The following is a 16,265-nucleotide window of genomic DNA, read 5'->3' as shown; positions in this document are numbered from 1 at the left end:
ATCTCTCTCTCTCTCTCTCTCTCTCTATATATATATATATATATATATATATATATATATATATATATATAACTGCAGATCAGAGCACCCCCATATATATATATATATATATATATATATATATATATATAACTGCAGATCAGAGCACCCCATATATATATATATATATATATATATATATATATATATATATATATATATATATATATATATATATGGGGGTGTTAACTGCAGATCATGCTGCTCTGATCTGCAGTTTTTTCACTCAGCTGATATTACCTCTTATGAACTTTAGTTCAAATCCCACTGTGGCAGGGTGTTAACTTTCTTCCACTTTAATATTCACAGCCCCTTAAGCAAACTTAAAACATGTACAGAATGAAAATTAGCGCCAACTTATTATTTCACAATTTGAACAGGAGTGGCCTGTGTCTCAGCTGAACCGAGCCAATCCTTTCATCAAGTACTGCGTACAAACTGTTTTTGTCTTCACTTTAGCTTTCCAGTGAAGACAGTCAGAGCTGACACATGCTTGTTCCTTGTTGCCATTGAATGTGAAGGCTGATTGAAGATAAATTGGGCGTATTAAATTTATTCAGAGGATGGCTTCAGAAGAGAAGCCAGAGGAAGCAAAGTGTCAAACAACAGAAAACATACAGTAGGTCTTGAGATGAAGTGATCGGTGCTGGAGTGTCTAGATTTAAACATAGGGAGGGGTTTGACCTGCCTGAGAGGGAATTATAAGTGTGTTGTGCAGATTTGCGAATTATACGGTTCATTGGAATGAGTCACTGGACTGAGCTGTATTTTCTAAATATGGTCATCTAAGACCTTAGTCAGGGAGGGGTATTATTCTTGGAGGACTTTCAAGCATGGGAGTATTTTTTTTCAAATGTGTGTGTGTGTGTGTTTGTTTTTATGCCAGGGAGGACATTTTTGCAAAGTGAAATCACCCTTGGACAATCTTCCTCCTTTACCAGACTAGCTCATGATAAAGTTTTAAGAACAGGATGTGCGGTGTGAAGGGTTAAATCTTCGGATGAAAAGGGTGGAGTAATGACCAATCACACAGTGGAAGTTCCTCGCAGTCAGGGTGAACACAAACATGTGTCACACGTCTTTTTGTTACCGAAAGTGACGTCACTCTCAGCTGACCGCCCCTACGCCGTCACTGAGCGTCTTTGTATGCGTGGTTGTGGTTGTTTGTGATTTTTTGGTGTTTTTCCTCTCTTGCATGAATGTGTCACCACGCTCTTGTGCAGTCCAGCTGTTACTGAATGTCTGTCTTGTTGTAGTGGAGGAGAGAAAAACCACCAATACAATAAGGCTTTTCTTCAGACACACTGACCTGTCAGTGGAACTCGTGACTTTATTTGGTAACGCTTTACTTGAAGGTATCGACATAATCGTGACATGACACTGTCATAAATATGACATGACACTGTCATGAACGTGTCATAAACTTTTATGACTTCTGTCATTAAGTGTCATTTGGTTTTTGTCATGACATGTTGACATTGTTTGGGTTGTCTTGATTGTGACAAGTTGACATTAATCAAAGAGACGTTACCAGATGTTGTCTTGGTCATGACAAGTTGACATTACATTAGTTTGGGATGTCTTTGTAATGACAACTTGACATTAACCAGGATGACATTACCAGAGGATGTCTTTGTCATGACAACTTGACATAATGTAATTCTGTTTAATGTCAAGTTTTCTTAATAAGGTGTAATGGAAGTTTCCTTTGCAGCAGGGGTGAAGTTTTCAGAGTTTAGTAAATTTAAACAAATAAGACAGTCTGAGACTAAAACCAAGTTGGGTTTTTGTATTTTATTATAAAAATATATATTTGCAAATAGGAGCAACATGATTTCACAAAAGGCCGCAGCCCAGTGTGGAGTCAGTCCCTCCAATGAGTGAACAAGAACCCTAGGCTTATATGCATCTTCAGAGTGACAGCACACACACACTTGGATTATGCGTGTGACATGAGAGCAGAAGTCCTCCAGCTCCTGGCAAAGGCTCCTCGATGCTGTAGTTGTTTAAGGTCCAAGCTTGCCCCTCATCTCCTATCTAGCCTGCAATGTAACAAAAACCACATAACTGAGAGACACGGCAGAACAGAAATGAAAAGAAAACATGAGTGATGTGTTGCTGTAACCGCTCAGGCAACTAAGTCCTCCAAAATATGACGATATAGGTTGTTTATTCCTTCTTTCTTTTATGATCCACAGGAGCGTTTTCCGACCGCCCTCATTTCTAAACCAAACAGTCGCGGTTTTAAACACGTCGTTAACGTTGTGAAACGGTTGCAGTTGGAATATGTTTAGGCACAAAAACTACCTAGTTAAAGCTTTAGGGCCCTATTTTAACGAACTAAGCGCACAGCGTGACGAATCCACTTTTGCAAGTTAGACGGCGGAAAAAAGGGTGCGTGCACCAGGCCCGTTGTTCAAAATGGTTGTACTTAGTGTCTTCATTAATCAAAGGTGCATTTTGGGCGTAACATGCAATGAACCAATCAGAGTGTTATGTCTTATTCCCTTTAAAAGCCAGGCACGTTTGGACCTTGGAGCATTGCTATTATGATGATGGATTTGCTAAGCAGGAAGGAGAAATTATTTTCATGTTTGTGTGCTGCTGCATGTCCCTGTGTGTGTACCAAGCATAGCGTGCATGCACACTTTACTAATTTGCTGTTAAAGTAACAATGAAATGCCTTCAATATTGACTTTAAACCAGGTTTTTGTTGGTCAATGGCGCGACCACTTTCCGCTGCCTCAAGATGGCAATACGGCCAGAATGCACCTGAACACACCTCCCTGTAGGACCATGGGTGCACAGGTGGGTGCATGTGCATTTGCTATTTAAACAATGTGGACGCTGGATGAGAACTTGACAACTGCGTTGGTCTTGAACTAGCAAAGACACTTGCGTCAGGCTTTGCGCTGCGCCGGGTGCAAGATAGGGCCCTTTTTTAATATTAATGAACGTCCGTTACATTCAAGCCATTGCCAAATGAGTTGATACAAAGCTAATGAAGACTATCAGCTCCACACAACTCTCTCTGCTTACAGCCACAAGTGTTCACCAGTGAAACAGCATGACCTAGAGGGACTCTGAGGGACTACAAAACATATGACGCTTACCCACTGCTAGTACCAGCGCTACTCGGCTCGGCTCGTCTCGGCCGCGGTGCCCTGTCCTCCATTTTCCATTAGAGATTTAGTCCTGCCTCATGGGTGAGGCGAGTGTGGCTGGTTGTCATAGCAACGCCGCAGGAAACTGCCGTGACCTACCGCGACACACAACCAGAACGTTGAAGGTGTGTTGTTTTTTAATCTCGTTATGTTACCTTAATGTAAGCATGGACGTCTGGCCAATAAAGGCTATTGAAGGGTGGGTCTTGGCGTGGCCATAGTGGGATTCGTAATATTCTGTTCAGGACACCCCCCCCCCGTCTGTCACTAGCAATGATGACGCAGTGATTAGTGACGATTCTCTCCGACCAATCAGTAGTCTGCAGGTTTTCACGTCACCTTTTGGTATCGCCTCAGCTCGCTTGAAACCTCGACGGAGGTGATACTAAAAAAGTACCTGTTAGCTAGTACCAGGGACTTCTTTTCATAATGGCAAACCAAAAAAAGGCGAGTAGAGTCGAGGCAAGTCGAGCAGGTACCATGTAATGGTAAAACGCCAAAAATGTCTATTGAAACATTCCAAAATAATGCCGAGCTTTAAAATAAAATCGAAGCCGACTCGCCTAGGTTATGTTTTAAGTTCCCGGCGTCATTAAATAACACGGTGCCAACTGAATAATCTTTGATTGCTCATCTTACTCTGGTATCTTAGGAGAAATCCCCCATCCATTAGCTACCGTTCATATTTCATGATTCTTTACAATGTTTTATTAATGTTTGCTGCTTTGTGTTTCTTGCTTGCAAAGCAAAACAATTTTGATTATTGATGTTATTAAAGCATTTTTTTTTTCCACATGCCAACAAAGATGATATGTTGGCTGGAAATCCAGAAACCAGATGCAGACATAGCCAACAACACATGTCCTCCCTTTATTTTCAAATTAGGATTATTAAAATGTTTTTACAAGGGTCTTATTTGTATCATAAAGAATAGTTTTGTAAGACACACTTTCCATGACTGTGTGTGTGTGTGTGTGTGTGTGTGTGTGTGTGTGTGTGTGTGTGTGTGTGTGTGTGTGTGTGAGACTGAAGTGAACGGTTAAATAAGTGTTTTTTAGGCTTTAATGGTCAACCTCTAAAGGTGGCGACAGAGATTTATACCTTATTAGCTGAAGACACGGGCCTCTAATGCTCTCTATCTGTCCCTTTTGGTCTCTTTCCATCCATTTGTCTGTCTATCCCTCACGCATCTGTCTTCTGTACGCCATCAATTATTCACCCGGAGCGGATGAATATTTCAAAAGGGTGCCGGACTCTCTTCTTCTATACCTCATCCCCTCGTCCCTGTCTCTGTTTTATCTCTCTGCTCTCTGCTCTCTCTGGGTTTGCCACCATCAACCTGTGTGTGTGTGTGTGTGTGTGTGTGTGTGTGTGTGCGTGTGTTTGGATCCTGATTCCAGTCCTGTGGAATCTGTAAAAGATGTGATTTTTAGCCTCAAGCTGTGAACTAGACTGGCTGCTGTCTTTGGTCACCGTTTTATAACCTCAGCCGACTGCAAGTGTGTGTGCGAGCATGTGTGTGTGTGTGTGTGTGTGTGTGTGGGGTGCGCACATAAGGTATGCCTGTCTTTTTCTATTCAAGGCTTTTTTTTTTTTGGGAGGATTAATGGGACAGTCGTCTGGAGTGATGCTGGGGCTGTCGGAGGCCGCTCCAGTCAGCTCCTCATTAACTATGAATGGGATCTACCTTTCGCATGTTTTCATAGAGGGGCTGCTGAGCCTCTCTGCATAGGCACTCTGCTCTCACAGAGGTTTCCACTTAGCCAAGAAATACGTGAGGAGAGCCACACCAAGGCTTTGTCCCAATTCTAATCCTTAAAGGGATATTTCATATAGTCAGTGTGCTAGCTACAGTAGATTGCCGTCGGCGCACCGTCAGTTTAATTGTACGCTATATTTAGAATATTTTCACCGTTTCACCTTGCTGTCAGACAGCCCTGTTTAAGTTCATGCAGGGGGAGCTGAAGCTGTCCTATGCCTTGGTCAAAGCCACCAGACTCCTTGGACAAAAACAGTAATTTTACCTTGCAACACAAAGGTTGGGAGTTTGACTTATTCGGCAGGCGGGGGCTTTTTTGCGTGTTCTCTACATGTCTGCAGGTGTTTTTCCATGTCCAGTTTTTTTTTTGTCTTCAAACCTTTGGATCTTTGGTTTTCCTGTAAAGGGTGTAATTACAGTTTTTTTTCTCAGTCGCTTTGGTACATTTCTCAAATCAGAATTGAAATTCTCAAAACTACCTGTTCAATCTTCACACCGTTGTGTCACTTGTGCACATCAAAAAAAGCAGTTTCTCATTTCTTTGAACAAGTTGCAAATGCTTTGGTACATCCAAGCAAATGATGATGTACAATTCTCCGCTGTTTTCCTACATTATCAATTGCTTATGTCATGTTGATCAAAATGTATTATAATGGGTCTCTGTTGAATAGTCTCACCCCCCACAACATTTAGGCATTAGTTCAGAGCATAAGTCTTCACATGCAAAATGGTTGAACGAGTTGTCATAATATGTCAAGCATATTTCTATACATTTTAATTAGACTTTTTTTCTAAATCTTTCGTGAATTGGTAAATTCCACCCAGGAGAATCTTGACTTTCTCTAACGAAGGTGCATCTCATGAACCATCAACTGGCAAGTATATATATAGCCGGAACACAACACAATGTTACAATGGAAGGACAATGGAAGGACAAGGAATTGGACGGGGTCAACAGCCAGAGAGAAGAAGGAAGACTGCACTGTAATTCCTACATCAATGCATGTACCGTTTTCCCTCAGGAGATTGTCCTATGTTCACATTTTCTTAGTGCTATGCAGTGCTGTCTTTTCCTTTCTGTATCGCAATAACATGGTCTGTCAACAAATGACAGTACAAACAGTAAAAAGCGTAAATGTGAATCTTGTCCAGTCTCTTGCAATAAAAACTCCCACATACTATAAGGTCTAACCTACAATTTACAATAATTGTTAGCCATAGTTTACATCAGAACGTCCCTCCAGAGTACACTGTTATATTGACAACATGACTAAGCAATTTGAGCCTTATCTGTACACAACGACACAAGGACTTGTCATTCTGACGGCACTGACATGTTCATTGACACAGATATTTACTTTGGAGAGATAAACTAAGGATTTTGAGCAAGAGACTGGCTTTTGCAGGTAATCCATAGTGTTTTGCTATTTGTACGAATTATTTTGAGAAATGCACTTACTGTTTTGCAAATGTCGAGGATGATTCGAGAAATGTAAGCGACTGTAACGTTAAAGGAAGTGCACATGACACTTAGTGACTATTTTACATTTTTTTGTTTTAGATGGGAACATTAAATTCTATTAATTTCAATCTTAGTAATGTACAAAGGAGAAATGCAAGCATGAATAACACTACTGCAGTCATAAGGCACGACAGAAGACAATAGATCATGTGAATATCATTTCAGATCTCTGCAGTACTTATCAGCAAGAAACCAAAAAAGATAAAATACAAAACTTGCTTCATCGTCATTAATATTATTATCACTTGAGTCAGGCATTACAGCAACATGACATGAATATTTTTCTTCTAATCTGGGATTAGAGCTAGAGGATCAAACTGGGACCATCAGAGATAGATAGATAAATAGATAGATAGGTAGGTAGGTAGATAGATAGATAGATAGATAGATAGATAGATAGATAGATAGATACATAGATAGATACATAGATAGAAAAGGGAGAAGTGAGGGGAATGAGAGAGGAGACTGAACAAAAGGGCCTTAGGGCTGTTGTATTCTTAATTTTTTTATTTCTTTTTTTACTTCCTTTCAATCTCATGTGTCTGTGAGTGTGTGAATATATGTGCTCTGTGTGTGTGTGTGTGTGTGTTTTATCAGCAGGATATGAGCATTTACTGTGGCCTGTGTCCTGCTGCGCTGCAATCTGTTTGCTCTCCTTCCTCCTCTCTTATTACAGAGCAGCAGCACATTTGGCTCGACACACTCTTATTCTGTAATGTACTGACGGATGATGATGGTGATGGTGATGGTGATGGTGTGTGTTTCTGCTGGTTTGTACCCCTTTAGGTCCTTTGGCAAATTATTAAAGTTCTCATATTGTGCTCATTTTCAGGTTCATAATTGTATTTAGAGGTTGTAGCAGAATAGGTTTACATGGTTTCATTTTAAAAAAACACCATATTTTTGTTGTACTGCACATTGCTGCAGCTCTTCTTTTCACCCTGTGTGTTGAGCTCTCTGTTTCAGCTACAGAGTGAGGCATCGCACTTCTGTTCCGTCTTTGTTGGGAGTTGCACATGTGCAGTAGCTAGGTAAGGACTACTAGCCAGTCAGAAGCAGAGTATGAGGGCGTGTCCTGACAATACCTAGGTAAGGACTACTAGCCAGTCAGAAGCAGAATATGAGGGCGTGTCCTGACAGTACCTAAGTAAGGACTACTAGCCAGTCAGAAGCAGAGTATGAGGGCGTGTCCTGACAATACCTAGGTAAGGACTACTAGCCAGTCAGAAGCAGAATATGAGGGCGTGCCCTGGCAGTACCTAGGTAAGGACTACTAGCCAGTCAGAAGCAGAGTATGAGGGCGTGTCCTGACAGTACCTAAGTAAGGACTACTAGCCAGTCAGAAGCAGAGTATGAGGGCGTGTCCTGACAGTAGCTAGGTAAGGACTACTAGCCAGTCAGAAGCAGAGTATGAGGGCGTGTCCTGACAGTACCTAGGTAAGGACTACTAGCCAGTCAGAAGCAGAGTATGAGGGTGTGCCACGCTAGCAGCTAGGCGAGCATTATAGCGTGTGTTCCAAAGTGACCACGTTGGTCTCTGAAGTAAAGGCTGGACTACAATAGAGCTGTTTGGAGCTGTTGGTGAACAGTGTTTTCTGTTGGAGATGGTAAGTCCCTTTGGGGGGGGACTTTGGGCTTCTTCACTTTGTAAACCTATAACGTGCACAAAAAAAGATATAGAACACAATAAAGGAAAGGGAAAAAGCCAAAAAGCATAATATGAGCACTGACTCACAAGAACGATGCAATTATTGTCGGCTTGGACATTTTTAACTGCTGTGAGTACACCATCCATCTTAGAGTAAAAAATCTTGTTTGAATTAGCAAGTCCTCCAGCTGTTTTATGTTTGTCCTTGGTTACTTTTCTCGGCATATTCACCTGTACTACAAGTATTGCTTCAAGTTGTGATGCTTTTACTCTAATTGGGATTATCTAAGTAGTATTTATCCACGTCTGCTCACCACACCCCCATAACCGGAAGTCCCCGGTATGATATTAGTTGCTAGCTTACCGCTAAAGCAGCGACAGTGTGTGGGGGCGGGGTTAGACGAAGATACTTTCAAATCTTGCTAGCTTTTTAACATTACGACTCTGCCTTTAATGTGCTTCAAATCATATTGTAGCTTGGCCGAAAAAAAAAATCATCATTACACGTATTCTTACCCAGAACACACAATACAAGTTAGTTTCTTACTCCCTATTTTTCTCACTGCCTGTCTGGTCTGGCATCGTGCCAGTGTGACCACACAGCCGATAGTGACGCTGCAGGCTCAGATAATGAAAACACACACACACACACACACTCACACTCACACACTCAAACACACACACACACACACACACACACACACACACACACACACACACACACACACACACACACACTGTGTTAGTGTCAGAGGCGCCGAAGATATCGCAGCATGCCTCGGGTTGGACAGTATGTTACTGTGTGTGTGTGTGTGTGTGTGTGTGTGTGTGTGTGTGTTTTGTGTGTGAGAGTGTGTGTGTTTTCATTATCCAAGCCTGCAGCGTCACTGTCGGCTGTGTGGTACGTGTAATGACGATTTTTTTAGTCAGCCAAGCTACAATATGATTTGAAGCACATTAAAGGCACACACACACACACACACACACACACACACACACACACACACACACACACACACACACACACACACACACACACACACAGTTACATGGTGTGTGTGTGTGTGTGTGTGTGTGTGTGTGTTTTCACTTTCTCCCTCTATGCGGAGTGGGATTACTTTGATTGACAGGTGTGACCGCTGTTTGCCACGCACACACATACGCTCACGGCAACAATGTGGTTATTATAATTGCAACATGAACATGTCAAGTATGGGGTCGTCATGGCAACAGTAACGTGCACTGTCTTACCTTGACATGAGTGCCATGTCATGTTTTATCTGCACGCAGGAATATTGTTATTCTGACACCAGTGGTTCCTTCACTCCAGGCTCAGTCTGAGATACTTGTAATCCTCGCTGGTTGAGGACATTCATGTATGAATTTTAACATAATTTTAATATATCGATAGATTTACTTCTGCAGCCGATATGAAAGTATAGACTTTGTTTGAGAAATATTGGGTAAACTATTGTTCCAACAGCAAAGACAAAAGTTCAGGCCACACATGAGGTTTATCTTTATCCAACTAAAAGAGAAAGAGCCTACATTAGCCCAAAGTTGAATAATGTAGGGTTGTCTGTACGCTACATCAGTGGCGTCTGTGATGCATAAATGAGGCTGCTCTCCATTTGGCCGTGCTGGTGAGCCGTATGTTAAGCAGCAGCGAGGGCAGGGGACTCTATTTAAATGGAGTGCAGGATGCACATGCAGGTGTAATGTTGCATTTCTGTCAGACGATATCAGACAGTAGCAGGGAGCGTGGCGGATGCTTCTCGTGGAAGAGGAATTTTAATAAGATGAATTAAAAACAGATAAATATCAGGCTGGGCAACCTAATGAACACGTTACCTCCAATTGAAGTTGCTCAACATTTTTTTGGGAACGACTTTTATTTGCTGTCTTTCAAGGCAAGGCAATTTTATTTGTATAGCACATTTCAGCAATTCAATGTGCTTTACATAAAATGTTAAAACACAGTTAGAAATGAATAAAAATTAATACAAAATTAGAAATAGTTAATACAAAATTAAAACAATTCATACAAAATTAAAACAGTTAATTAAAAATAGATTAAATACAGGAATAAAAGAATAAAATTTCCAATACAGTGCAGTGCAAAGAATTAAACATAGGCAGTATCAAAAAGAAAGGTCTTCAGCCTTGATTTAAAAGAGCTGAGCGTGGGTGCCGATCTACAGTTTACCGGAAGTTTGTTCCAGATACCTGGTGTATAGAAACTGAGCGCTGCTTCCCCCTTCTTTGTTCTGATTCTGCAATCCTGTCCCCGATGATTTTAGAGGCCTCTGCGGTTCATAGTTCACAAGTAGATCCGAAAGGTAATTTGGCCCTGCAGAGCATTAGAGGAGAAAATCAAAATGAATCTCATGTTTGTAAGTTAAAAGCTGGGAAACAGTTGGCTAAGCTTAGCACAAATACTGGAGGGGGAAACAACTAGCCTGGCTGGAAATAGTTACTTGAAATTTCTGATTATGGATAAATAGCCAGGGGGAAAGAGAACTGACTAACTGACACGTGTTCCTCTGGTCTAGTTTTTTTTTTTCTTCATTTCTTTCATTAATTCCGTTTGTTTTGCCACTTCCTGTTTTATTTTGATACTTCCTGGTCGTTGTCTGCCTTCCTGCTGAGTGGGATTACCTTCCCCCACCCCGATGTGTTTCCCCTGTGTCTCGTTATCTTCCCCGTCCTTGTGTATTTAACCCCACCTGTCACTTACCTCATTGCGAGATCGTCTTTCGTCTGTGTTAGCGTTTGAGCGGCTATCCCTGATTCCAAGCGCTTCTAGTTTTCCTGTTTTTGGATACCCTGTTTGCATTTTGCTCTGGATACCGTTGCCTGTGTAATTTTTTTGTGTTTGCATTGAATCACCTAACAGTTGTGCTTCTGTGGGTCCATCTTACCTGTGAGCGCGATAACACAAGCTTAGTGTAGCAAAGAGTCCAACCAAGGTGAGCTAAAATGCCCTCTGTCGACCCTCTGTGTAGACGTCTAATTAGCATCATCCATCATCATTAAATGAGATCTGTCAATCAGTTTTTGAAACGGTATGTGAGTTTTCAAAATGATTGAATATGCCAGAGGGAGCAGAAAATCATTTGAAACTGCCCGATATGAATGACATGTACGGTTGAGCTGTTGCACCCTTGTAGCAGCAGCAGTGATTCTCTTGATTCAAAGTCATTTTTCATAAAATGGTTAAGATCCCATATAGTGCTCATTTTCAGCTTTATACTTGTATTCATGTTTACATGCTTTAATGTTAAATAAAAAACACATTATTTTCCTCATTCTGTGTGTCTGACTATACCTGCGTTCTAGCCTCGTGAGACCGTCCTGATCTCGCGAGCTCCAGTTTTCCACTCGCAGACCAGTCTGGCATCTTGAGATAGAGAAAATTTGGAGCCGTTCGCCAAACGACCGGGCCAATCAGAGTTGGTTTTGAGTGGTGATAGACAGATGGTTTATCCAATCAGCTAACCAGTATTTTCAGACAGCGGTAGCCCTAATTCTGTTAGCCGCTCGCTAATGCTTTTTTCTCTTGGATCCTTCTTTTGGAATATGGTCCGGGAACCTGAAATGGGGCCTTTTATTCCTAAATTCTCGTTACACAAACGGCAAATCTCCTTTACCGACATGTTGCTTGCTTGCTGAGCTAACGAGCTATGCTTTGCCTGCAGCAGCAGGGGCGGGCTTGTGGTTGTATTTTCATACGCTTCGTTGATCTGATTGGTTGATTTGGCCCCGTCTATCACCAAGTATAGGTGGTGATAGAAAGATGGTTTATCCAATCAGCTAACCAGGATTTTCGCCCCTTCCCAAAAGTTCTCCAACGGAAAGTTCCCAGATGGATATGCCGAGCAAATGCGAAGCGATCCATCTGGAGGAGTCAGGTTACCTGCGTTCACCCTCTGTCTGAAACGCTCCGTTTTAGCGCCTGTCTCTTTAAGAAACCCTCCTGAAAAGAAAGCCCAGTCTGCTCTGATGGGTCAGCGTTTCCGGGTCTTCGACATCTGCGCTCTTGGAGTCTCTGCACCGTTGTTGCAGACGGGGAATGATTTTAACGGCACTGTAGCGGCACTTTCCATTTGCATTATGGTTGTGACATCACAACTTTACTGAAGTCCTGGTGGCTCGTTTAAAGGCACCGTTTCCAAATACTGGCTGTGTGCATTTCTCTGAGGACTACGCCTATTGATACTTTCATAGTATTTATATAGCACCTCGACCCACTTTATAGTGAAAAAAAGACATGGAAATCTCACTTTTTACAATACGGGACCTTTAATGAGTTCACTTTTCCAATATTTTATCAATCAATTGGTTTTGTAGAAATTCTAACTATTTGATTTTAAAATGGCTATATATGAATAGATTTAGATGATGTTAGTCAGGTTGGAAGGTTTTTCTGCTTTTTCAGATAATGTGAGTCTGATTTTGGAACAAATCTGCTTTTTGCCAGTTTCTTACAAATGAAAAACTTGATTTAGTAGCGATTATCAGACATTAAGTCCCGTTACAACTGCTAGACGTCTCATGATCTGACTGACGGAGAGCCTCCCTGCATTAAGAATGGATCTCTTTGTTTTGGGGGGGGTCACAAGATTTTGAGAAGCAGCGGTTTCAACTCTAAATTATGGCTGTATTTGAAGGGCAGAAGCAGCCCCACACAAACTGCAACATCCCAATTTGATGCTGATTCTTTTCTTTTGCTTTGGTTAAGCATATGATTTGAGCATATGATTTGTCATTCTGTATATCTGACTAAACCGCTATCTCCTCCCCCTCCCACCCCATGTGTCTTCCGACAGGTTAACAGACCTGTCAGGCTCTCTCACAGATGGACCAGTGAACTATAAGTACAAGACCAAATGCACTTGGCTAATAGAAGGATAGTAAGTATCTGTGTTTTTCCTCTCCTCTGTCATCATTTATCTTACTTAGTTCTACATGGTTAAAAACTTTTTTTGTATCTGGCTGAAGGGCTCCAGATAAAGAGAGCTTTATTACTGTGTGAATAGAAGGAGCTTGTGGTAAAACTATTATTTTCTTGTACATTTTGTAGCTTCATGACATTTTCATATCTTATATTTCTGGGTTGCAACACCTGTTTGCACTTAATGTTTGTTATTCAATTATATTCAGCCATTTAACAGTCACTAACAGAATAACAACTGTAAAAAAAAACAAAAAAACATCTGAAAACAATGCATTATGTTTTGGGTTACCTCTTTAATAGTCTGTGGGACTTGGGCTTTGGGCAAAGGCTGCAGTCTCCTTGGGAAATATTGAAGGAATGTTGGGCTCAGTCAGATATTTGAAAAGGCCATTGTGAACATTTTTAGCTAAGTCAAGTCCATTTTATTTGATTAGCAAAAAATCCTGAACCAGAAATTTGCCTCAAAGGGCTTTAACTATGGGTTGATTGCCAGAAAATTCAGTGCAGTTATCTATGGCACACTGTGGATAAAGTCTATTTTAAACCAATCCTTCCTTTCTCATCTACTGTATTTAACTGACAAGTATATGTACTTTAAATCTAACCTGGTTATTCACTTTCATTTCAGATTTTAGACCACATGTGTCTAAAATCATGTGCTTTACTTTGCTAAGTTACTTATATGCCAACTTTTGTGGGGCTTAATGTCGACCAAACTGCAAGTGAAAAGACTGTATAAGACATGCAATAACACAGTCAAAGATAGTTGACATTTTCAAAATAAAAGCATGTCTATAAACTAAACATGTCTGGCCCCGGATTCTTAGTGAAACTGAGTTTGACACCCCTGGTTTAGACCCTTCAGGATCATTATTTTTATTTCATCGTTTAAATAAACATATAGCACACAGAACCACAGGAACATGGTGTTTACAGGATCAAGGTTTCTGTGTCAGAGTGCTCCCTTTAGAGTGGGTATAAAGGCGTCTCAAAAACTGTGAAAAAAAGCTTCTTTTTTTTTCCACGTTTTTGACGCCTTTTTTTCACAGTTTGTTTTTGCTTTTTCCAACGTTGTAAATTGTAAAATTTTTCTTCTACACATTTTCAGCGCGTATTTCTACGTCCCGTATTTTCTGGTATAACACAAAAATTGAAAACGGGTCAATGTGACCCGAAGTCAACACAAGGGTTAAAACCGCAGACTTTATAAAAAATGGAAACACCTTTCAGAAGTAAGAATAATATGAAGCATATAGGTAATATCCTATATATTCATCAAATGCATTGCCGTCATGCCCCATGTATTGTGTGTTCTGTCTCCTCTCTCTCCCAGTCCGAATGCAGTGCTCCGGCTGCGCTTCAATCACTTTGCCACCGAGTGCAGCTGGGACCACATGTACGTCTATGATGGAGACTCCATTTACGCCCCTTTGATTGCCGTCTACAGGTGAGCGCCTGCTACTCTGAATAGGAGAGAGCTGGGAGAGAGGTGGGGGGGGGGATATGGAAATGACTCAGGTAGCCTTTGGCATGGCTTCAATAGCTCCAACAATTATGCAGTCAAATGACTTCACGTATAGGCAAACAAAGCGAGTGATAATAGAAAGAAAATATTGCAATTACTCGCATAATCCCTGAATACCACTTCTTTCTGGAGCTTTATTACATAATATTCCCCACCAAAAAGGACAATCAACAAGCATGTGGGTGGCACTCTTTCATTTGACAATAATGCATAAAAAAAAAAAAAAATAAATAATCACAACAATTTACCCAACTCCCACTTATTACTCTGCTCCATAGGGGCTTATCTCCTGTTGAGAGTTCAGTTGCTCCCAGGAATATGAAGCAGCTAATTTGGACAATTCCAACCAAGGAAACATTTGAATATACACAGCTTAGACTTGTGTGGACTTATTACCTTCAATAAATAAGCTTCTATTGGTTATTATAGATGGGCACATACTTGTTTTTGGAAGGAAAGGCTAGGAGGAGGCTTTGAGGGTACATTTGCAGTGCATAGCATTTATTAAAAGAGGCAGGCCGAGCAAATAAGAAACCCCCCAACTCCCACTGTAACAATCTCATCAAAAAATAAAACCCAAATGCGGTATGAATCTCCGCTGAGGTTTTTTACTTAAAAGCTAATCACTGTCATATTTTCAGTGGGGGTCTGCATTTGCTCAAATGGAATCCTTGTTATTGTACAGCTCTCCAGTGGTGCTTTCAGACCAGAGTCCATAAAATACAGCTTTTATCATTATTAGTTTTTTTTGTTGAGAGGGACTGTCTGTCTTTCTCTGTCTCATTGTCTGTCTGTCTGTCTGTCTCTCTCTCTCTCTCTCAGTGGTCTAGTGGTAGCAGAGACCAGGGCTAACGAGACGGTCCCGGAGGTAGTGACAACATCCGGCTACGCTCTGCTTCACTTCTTCAGCGATGCTGCCTACAACCTGACCGGCTTCAGCATCGCCTACTCGTATGTCTAGACCTCAACTGTCCTTTACTCCTTATCTAGTTTCTCTCTTCCCCCTCTGGGTCTAATATATATATATATATATATATATATATATATATATATATATATATATATATATATATATATATATATATATATATATATATATATATATATATATATGAATGTCCGATAAACCCAATTTACCAGCCTGATCTCACAGAAGACGTGAAATGAACCAACGAGTAGTATGAAAGACGGCAAATCCGCCTAAGAGGGCAGGTTGGGGGTGGTGGATGGGTCACACCAGGGGGCGTCGGACTGGGGGTAAAAAGGGGACTGAGTACCCAGGGCACTCATGTGTGGAGGTCCCAAAAAGATGCTAGAATGAATAGCTGTGGATGCAGGGAGGGGCCCATAGAAAATGCCTTTCTACAGGGCCCAGAATTTTGAGCTACGCCCCTGGGTCAAACAACGCAGGACTTTCAACCAGGAGACCGGGGTTTATGTCCCGTTCACTGAAACGTCCATGTTGTAACCCCACCCACCATCTTTTCCGAAACCTAACTGTGGCGTTCTTGTGCCGTCCACGTCAGTTAAACCTACGTTAGACCCAGACCGTCGAGAAGTGATGCCAAGAGTCCCAACCAAGCGCGTCTAAATATGTCGCTAAAGGAGACTTTTTGCGCCAATAACAAACGCCAAAGGCACCTGGGAGCCC

The 16,265-nt window shown here is 41.3% G+C and overlaps 1 protein-coding gene across 9 annotated transcripts in view; it reads left to right on the top strand.

Annotated features, from left to right (window-relative positions):
* Positions 1–16,265, top strand: part of LOC114571834 (attractin-like protein 1) — a 322,321-nt gene that overhangs the window by 23,329 nt on the left and 282,727 nt on the right. For all 9 annotated transcript variants that reach the window (XM_028603035.1, XM_028603034.1, XM_028603036.1 and 6 more), the window contains exons 2-4: positions 12,962–13,045; positions 14,423–14,536; positions 15,437–15,565. In XM_028603035.1, the coding sequence (XP_028458836.1) occupies positions 12,962–13,045; positions 14,423–14,536; positions 15,437–15,565 (327 nt within the window). The remainder of the gene's footprint in view (positions 1–12,961; positions 13,046–14,422; positions 14,537–15,436; positions 15,566–16,265) is intronic.

The sequence above is a fragment of the Perca flavescens genome, chromosome 17 (genome assembly GCF_004354835.1).
Source record: "Perca flavescens isolate YP-PL-M2 chromosome 17, PFLA_1.0, whole genome shotgun sequence".
In the NCBI taxonomy this organism is placed as follows: Eukaryota; Metazoa; Chordata; class Actinopteri; order Perciformes; family Percidae; genus Perca; species Perca flavescens.
Note: the sequence above shows the minus strand (reverse complement) of the source record. Positions and strands in the feature narration are given on the sequence as shown.